This window comes from Asparagus officinalis, chromosome 7 (genome assembly GCF_001876935.1).
Source record: "Asparagus officinalis chromosome 7, Aspof.V1, whole genome shotgun sequence".
In the NCBI taxonomy this organism is placed as follows: Eukaryota; Viridiplantae; Streptophyta; class Magnoliopsida; order Asparagales; family Asparagaceae; genus Asparagus; species Asparagus officinalis.
The window spans coordinates 138898717-138907293 of NC_033800.1; the positions used below are offsets into that span (position 1 = coordinate 138898717).

Below are 8577 nucleotides of genomic sequence, written 5' to 3' on the forward strand. Positions count from 1 at the left end.
AAATTATAAAATTTCAATTTGATAAGGATTCTTAGTTAAAGAGGCTTGTAAAGGAGGGATTTTATTATTAGAATTTTTTTTAGGGAAAATTGCTTCCAGCCCCCAAAACAACCCAGAACGTGCTCTGCCCCCCCAAGACTTTTTCAACGTGCCTTTTACCCCCAAAACCGCCCCCGATTTTCTTCCAGCCCCCAAAACGAATCCCCAGGCCACCTTCCGTTTAAACACCGCTCGAAATGCCCAAAATACCCTTCGCAGCATGTGTTCGTCGCCCTCTCACGACGGAAACCCATCGTTTCGACTGTAGGCATTAAATGGTGATATGAATGACTTTTTTGGGGGGGAAAATTCCCATTTCCCTCCAAAATTATCATCAGATATTATCACCAGCTATATCCCCCTTCAAGCTAAGTTGTTCCTTCCACTTAATTATCCTCAATAAAAGCCTCTTCGATTCTTCAACCACTCCCTGTAATAAAATGGCGGATGGATCTCTTCTATGCGTGGTAACGAAGGCAAAAAGCAACAAAGGTGGTGACGGTGTATTCGTCGTTATCAAAGAGAATACAGAAATAATCAGCTTGAAATATCGAGTGGCGGAAAGGCTTAAAATACCAATGCAATCTCTTTCACTGAAGTTCATATGCGAAAGGGAAAAGAAATTCAGCATTTCAATTGACAATGACGACGACTTAAATTTGATGTTCGAGTATTGTCGGCGTAATGGATTTACAGACGCGAATTTGTATGCCACCTCCGCTGCGGAATCCTCAACTTCGCAGAACACGCAGACTACGCCGGAAACTGCGTAGGAATTACACTCCAGATTTCCTTTTGAGTTCACTGATAGGTTTTGCCATTAGTTGTTAACCTCATGCATTGGTTGCTTTGGTAATGTGTTGGCTGTCAAGGTTATGTTAAGCACTGGTTGTTAAAGTTATTTGTTGGCTGTTACGTATACTAGTTGGTTGCTAAGTTATGGTGTTTGATGTTAAGTATATGCGTTTGTTGTTAAGGTCACGAGTCTGCCCTTAAGTATAAGGGTTAGTTGTTAAGGATATGTGTAGGTTGTTACGTTTATGAGTTCGTTGTTAAGGTTATCAGTTCGTTGCTAAGGCTATGTATTTTGATTTATACTTCAGGACAATACCGACAGAAAATTCGCGGTGCGCAGATACCCCGTTCACCCAAACCTGTAATGATGAGCGTATTCCTAATGACAACCCCACCGGCGACTCGATCATGCTGCTGGAAGACATGCTTAATCACCAAACAAAGATCCCAACTGAGTGGCACACCTCCATACGTGAAGTTGGTCAGAAATTTGATAGTGCTGCTGAAGTTAGATTAGCACTTCAATACTATTCAATTGCTAAACGGTTCGAGTATGATTTTTACCACAATGAACAAAGACGCATAAGAGTCTATTGCCGATTCAAACACACACATGGTTGCCCTTGGATGTTGTTTGCTTCCCCGCTCAGAAATTCGTCTATCATGTCCATAAAGAATTTCGAGTCTACCCACACCTGCGGTCAACATGGAGCAAATGCTGGCAACTCAAGGGCATCAAGGAAGTTCATTGCTAGCCAAATACAAGCTGTTTTGAAGGTTAGGCCAGATCTTCGTGCGGTCGATATCAAGAACGACATGCTCTCTAATTTTGGCATCAAGATTAACTACAGTAAAGCGTGGTGGAGCAAGGAGACAGCTCAACAGGACCTGTTCGGTGACGATGATGAGGCTTACGATTCACTGAGATGGTCCTTATCTTTTTTATTCTTCTGAAATCACTCTTACCTTTTGGTTGCTAACTATACGTAGTAGTTGTTAAAGTTGGCGGTTCGACGTTAAGTGTACGTGTTGGTTGCTAACTATACGTATTAGTTGTTAAAGTTATTGGTTCGTCGTTAAGTATACGTGTTGGTCGTGAAGTTTGAAGATCATTTGTTATGGTTATGAATCCTTCGCTAAATGTACTGCTTTGTTGTTATATTCATGCAGGTATGAATCCATGGTGCATGCAACTAATCCAGGGAGTCGTGTTGTTATTGATGCTGATGACGGGAGGTTCAGGCGACTGTTCATTAGTTATAATGCCTGTATTGAAGGGTTCATTGCTGGGTGTAGGCCTCTATTGTTTTTGGATGGAACATTTATTAAAGATCGTTACAGAGGCATACTACTTAGCGCTACTGGGTATGACGGCAACCAGGGAATATTTCCCCTAGCTTATTGCGTATGCGACCAAGAGAATGAGGTTAACTGGAAATGGTTCTTACAAGGATTATGGACGTTACTGTATGATAGGGAAAATCCTTACCAACCTCCACATCGACTGGTAATGATTTCAGACGCCGACAAGGGTATCAGGGCAGCAGTCGAGGAATTCTTTCCAGATGCATTCCATTCAAGGTGTGTTCTGCATCTAGTCGAGAATTTCAAAAAAAAGATGAAGGATTTTGGGCACAAGGCAAATATCGCGACTACGTTGGGCGAGCTGTTACAATCTGCGGCTTATAAGTTCACAATATCTGAATGGGATAATGACATGAAAGAATTGGCAGCGATCGATCACAGGGCTTATGTCACTGTAATGGAATACTCCCCGGAGAGATGGGCAAACGCGCATTTTCCTGGTATAAGGTAAGATAGCTTGGTCCCGACGTTATTTTGTTACAGCACTGTTATAGTTGTTAAGGTTAGAGTTATCCTACAGTTTTCTGTTAAGGTTAGATTTTTATTGTTATGGTTAGAGTTATTCTGCTAGGGTTTTGCTGTTAAGTTTAGGATATTTGTTGTTAAGGTTAGGCCTTTAATGTTTAGTTTAAGGAATTATTGTTATTGTTAGTGCTTTGTTGTTAAGGTATGGCCATGTTACTTCAAACGTTGCTGAGTCCTTCAACAGCTGGATAAGAAAGGCACGATTGTTGCGAATCTTACCTTTGGTTGAGACCATACGGAAGCAAATAATGGAGCGCATGCATGAAAGGAGGCTATTGGGTCAGAAATGGTCTGGATACCTATGCCCGGAAGCGGAGTTGGTGCTGAGTGATAACATTCAGCATGGTAGCTGCTTGGCGATTAAACATTCGACGGAAGATATTGTGGAGGTCGAGTCCAATAAAACTTGCCGCGTAGATTTGAAGAATCGGACTAGTGATTGTTTCGTTGTTGTTGAGATACTCACTTTAATTTCTTGTCTCCTTTGCGAGAGAACGAAATCTTTATTCGGATCTGATCAGTTGGTGGTCCACGGTCCCGGCACCGGTAAAGATCCCGCGCAAGCAGAAGACCGATAAACGATCTCTCTGCGTGTGTTCTCAAGAAAGTTGTAATTTTTTTATATTCATTTTTATATATTTACATATGTACTAATATACTAAGCTCAAGTTTACATTAATAATAACAAGGTCACTAATAATATTAGCTACCAAAAGACTATATAAAAAAATCATTAAACCATAAATTAATATTTAGTAGAATTAATAAATACAAGACTATATATTTTATTATTTATTTATTTTGAAAACTGCACAAAATAAATTTATAAATATTAAAATTATTTAAATAAATATAAAATTTAAACTTTTAAATCATAGAAAATTCTAGAAGGCCAAGAAAAATATAAATACTTTTCTAAAAATAATAATTAAATATCTTAAAAAACTAGAAGCTTATTTTATTTAAGGGAAAATTGCTTCCAGCCCCCAAAACAACCCAAAACATGCTCTGCCCCCCCAAGACCTTTTCAACGTTCCTTTTACCCCCAAAACCGCCCCCGATTTTCTTCCAGCCCCCAAAACGAATCCCCAGGCCACCTTCCGTTTAAACACCGCTCGAAATGCCCAAAATACCCTTCGCAGCATGTGTTCGTCGCCCTCTCACGACGGAAACCCATCGTTTCGACTGTAGGCATTAAATGGTGATATGAATGACTTTTTTGGGGGGGAAAATTCCCATTTCCCTCCAAAATTATCATCAGATATTATCACCAGCTATATCCCCCTTCAAGCTAAGTTGTTCCTTCCACTTAATTATCCTCAATAAAAGCCTCTTCGATTCTTCAACCACTCCCTGTAATAAAATGGCGGATGGATCTCTTCTATGCGTGGTAACGAAGGCAAAAAGCAACAAAGGTGGTGACGGTGTATTCGTCGTTATCAAAGAGAATACAGAAATAATCAGCTTGAAATATCGAGTGGCGGAAAGGCTTAAAATACCAATGCAATCTCTTTCACTGAAGTTCATATGCGAAAGGGAAAAGAAATTCAGCATTTCAATTGACAATGACGACGACTTAAATTTGATGTTCGAGTATTGTCGGCGTAATGGATTTACAGACGCGAATTTGTATGCCACCTCCGCTGCGGAATCCTCAACTTCGCAGAACACGCAGACTACGCCGGAAACTGCGTAGGAATTACACTCCAGATTTCCTTTTGAGTTCACTGATAGGTTTTGCCATTAGTTGTTAACCTCATGCATTGGTTGCTTTGGTAATGTGTTGGCTGTCAAGGTTATGTTAAGCACTGGTTGTTAAAGTTATTTGTTGGCTGTTACGTATACTAGTTGGTTGCTAAGTTATGGTGTTTGATGTTAAGTATATGCGTTTGTTGTTAAGGTCACGAGTCTGCCCTTAAGTATAAGGGTTAGTTGTTAAGGATATGTGTAGGTTGTTACGTTTATGAGTTCGTTGTTAAGGTTATCAGTTCGTTGCTAAGGCTATGTATTTTGATTTATACTTCAGGACAATACCGACAGAAAATTCGCGGTGCGCAGATACCCCGTTCACCCAAACCTGTAATGATGAGCGTATTCCTAATGACAACCCCACCGGCGACTCGATCATGCTGCTGGAAGACATGCTTAATCACCAAACAAAGATCCCAACTGAGTGGCACACCTCCATACGTGAAGTTGGTCAGAAATTTGATAGTGCTGCTGAAGTTAGATTAGCACTTCAATACTATTCAATTGCTAAACGGTTCGAGTATGATTTTTACCACAATGAACAAAGACGCATAAGAGTCTATTGCCGATTCAAACACACACATGGTTGCCCTTGGATGTTGTTTGCTTCCCCGCTCAGAAATTCGTCTATCATGTCCATAAAGAATTTCGAGTCTACCCACACCTGCGGTCAACATGGAGCAAATGCTGGCAACTCAAGGGCATCAAGGAAGTTCATTGCTAGCCAAATACAAGCTGTTTTGAAGGTTAGGCCAGATCTTCGTGCGGTCGATATCAAGAACGACATGCTCTCTAATTTTGGCATCAAGATTAACTACAGTAAAGCGTGGTGGAGCAAGGAGACAGCTCAACAGGACCTGTTCGGTGACGATGATGAGGCTTACGATTCACTGAGATGGTCCTTATCTTTTTTATTCTTCTGAAATCACTCTTACCTTTTGGTTGCTAACTATACGTAGTAGTTGTTAAAGTTGGCGGTTCGACGTTAAGTGTACGTGTTGGTTGCTAACTATACGTATTAGTTGTTAAAGTTATTGGTTCGTCGTTAAGTATACGTGTTGGTCGTGAAGTTTGAAGATCATTTGTTATGGTTATGAATCCTTCGCTAAATGTACTGCTTTGTTGTTATATTCATGCAGGTATGAATCCATGGTGCATGCAACTAATCCAGGGAGTCGTGTTGTTATTGATGCTGATGACGGGAGGTTCAGGCGACTGTTCATTAGTTATAATGCCTGTATTGAAGGGTTCATTGCTGGGTGTAGGCCTCTATTGTTTTTGGATGGAACATTTATTAAAGATCGTTACAGAGGCATACTACTTAGCGCTACTGGGTATGACGGCAACCAGGCTGATGACGGGAGGTTCAGGCGACTGTTCATTAGTTATAATGCCTGTATTGAAGGGTTCATTGCTGGGTATAGGCCTCTATTGTTTTTGGATGGAACATTTATTAAAGATCGTTACAGAGGCATACTACTTAACGCTACTGGGTATGACGGCAACCAGGGAATATTTCCCCTAGCTTATTGCGTATGCGACCAAGAGAATGAGGTTAACTGGAAATGGTTCTTACAAGGATTATGGACGTTACTGTATGATAGGGAAAATCCTTACCAACCTCCACATCGACTGGTAATGATTTCAGACGCCGACAAGGGTATCAGGGCAGCAGTCGAGGAATTCTTTCCAGATGCATTCCATTCAAGGTGTGTTCTGCATCTAGTCGAGAATTTCAAAAAAAAGATGAAGGATTTTGGGCACAAGGCAAATATCGCGACTACGTTGGGCGAGCTGTTACAATCTGCGGCTTATAAGTTCACAATATCTGAATGGGATAATGACATGAAAGAATTGGCAGCGATCGATCACAGGGCTTATGTCACTGTAATGGAATACTCCCCGGAGAGATGGGCAAACGCGCATTTTCCTGGTATAAGGTAAGATAGCTTGGTCCCGACGTTATTTTGTTACAGCACTGTTATAGTTGTTAAGGTTAGAGTTATCCTACAGTTTTCTGTTAAGGTTAGATTTTTATTGTTATGGTTAGAGTTATTCTGCTAGGGTTTTGCTGTTAAGTTTAGGATATTTGTTGTTAAGGTTAGGCCTTTAATGTTTAGTTTAAGGAATTATTGTTATTGTTAGTGCTTTGTTGTTAAGGTATGGCCATGTTACTTCAAACGTTGCTGAGTCCTTCAACAGCTGGATAAGAAAGGCACGATTGTTGCGAATCTTACCTTTGGTTGAGACCATACGGAAGCAAATAATGGAGCGCATGCATGAAAGGAGGCTATTGGGTCAGAAATGGTCTGGATACCTATGCCCGGAAGCGGAGTTGGTGCTGAGTGATAACATTCAGCATGGTAGCTGCTTGGCGATTAAACATTCGACGGAAGATATTGTGGAGGTCGAGTCCAATAAAACTTGCCGCGTAGATTTGAAGAATCGGACTTGTTCTTGCAGGTCCTGGGACATCACCCGCATTCCCTGCAAACATGCGTGCGCTGCAATTACATGGATGGGACGAGAAATTTATCAATATTGCGATTGGTACATGACTGTTGTTGCGTTCAGAGCAAGCTATGCACCGATCATCTATCCCATCCCAGATTACGAGAAGCGCTTTGTACCGCCAGAAGAGCGAGTGTTGAAGCCTCCTCTCACCAAAAAAAGACGTGGCAGACCATGCACTAGACGAATAAACAACAGGTCGCTGAACACCCGACCGGTTAAGTGCTCTCGATGCAACATGGAGGGTCACAATCGTGCAAGCTGTAACGAGCCTATATAGTTTAGCGTTTTATTGTCATGTATATGGATTTGTTGTCCTGTATATCACTACAAGTGAGAAGGTCATAGCTTGGTTGTTAAGGTGATAAACTTGGTTGTCAAGTTTATCACTTTAATGTTGACATATCAACCTTATAATAGTTACTTGTACATTGCTATTAACAACAAAGAATTGTAATATATCATTCACAGATCAACCTTATATTGTTTATATTTACCTTTTAATATTTACATGTATATTGTTAGTAACACCAAAGAAATGTAATATATCATTTACAAAAAATCTACATCTCAACGTCATCATCGTCAAGTTTTCCCACCTTTTTTTTCCTCTTCCTGCCTTCAATCAGTAAGTACGCTGCTAGCTTCGCACAAACCACCCATGTGTTATGCTCTTCGGGCGTGACGTGCAGGACATCTCTACCTTCGGTAATCGCTTGTACGAACCGGTAGACATAGATCCCACAGTCATACCTGCACACAAAAACAAGGAAGCATTGAGACCATTGTTGCTTTCAATCAAAACATAACAACAAATTCGTAACCTTAACAACCAGTTTCCAACAATGAATACCAACAAGGGTTCCGGCAAACTTACGATCCCTTTTGCTCCTCGCATGGAACTTTGATTGGGTCGAATACGCTGCGCAATTGGTTCTCATTGAAGCCAGCTTTAATGTAGTTGAAGGCTTTGACGATATTGAGCACAGGGTCCCAATGTCCAGATCTCTCCTTCAAGGAGTCGTAATGCCTGGCAATATCATTTTCGACATCAAACTCCAGAAGATAACTGGCTCCCTTCAATGAGCTTGTACAATAAAAAGATAGTTAAGATTCATAGGTGCGTGGAATATGATCAATTCAGATGGATCAATGTGTGAATCACCTAGGAAGGCATGCGATGCTGTTGTAGATAGTCATCTGGCTTACGTTTACACTGTATAGCTATACAGTGTTAACGTAAGCCAGAGGACTATATCCACCAGCATTCGCATGCCTTCCTAGGTGATTCACACATTGATGCAGCTGAATTGATGGTATTCCACGCACCTATCAATCTTAACTATCTTTTTATTGTACAAGCTCGTTGAAAAGAGCCACATGCATTCACCCACAGCTAATGGAACTAAGATCAAACCCGTTCCAGGGGTTGGTGTCTTCATCAGCGTGAGGGATACCCAAGATCTTCATCATTGTGCGCAAACCTCGTCGCCATGACCTTCATCGGTGTGAGGACTAGCGTTGATCTTCGGGTTTTCATGGCGAAAGGAGAACTTGAAGGTTTTGGGGAGAGGGTAGCTTTTTTTATAGAGG

At 41.0% G+C, this 8577-nt stretch overlaps 3 protein-coding genes across 3 annotated transcripts; all 3 read left to right on the forward strand.

The window, feature by feature from the left end:
- LOC109847859 lies at positions 480-3302 on the forward strand. Its single transcript, XM_020417094.1, has 4 exons — positions 480-745; positions 1143-1763; positions 2005-2646; positions 2867-3302. Exons 1-4 carry the CDS (start codon positions 480-482, stop codon positions 3300-3302), a joined length of 1965 nt encoding a protein of 654 aa, XP_020272683.1.
- On the forward strand, positions 3771-7370 carry LOC109849946. The gene is made up of 2 exons (XM_020419845.1): positions 3771-5823; positions 5983-7370. The coding sequence occupies exons 1-2, from the start codon at positions 5623-5625 to the stop codon at positions 6415-6417; spliced, it is 636 nt and encodes a 211-aa protein (XP_020275434.1). The 5' UTR covers positions 3771-5622; the 3' UTR covers positions 6418-7370.
- Positions 4088-5396, forward strand: LOC109847860. The gene is made up of 2 exons (XM_020417095.1): positions 4088-4353; positions 4751-5396. Exons 1-2 carry the CDS (start codon positions 4088-4090, stop codon positions 5394-5396), a joined length of 912 nt encoding a protein of 303 aa, XP_020272684.1.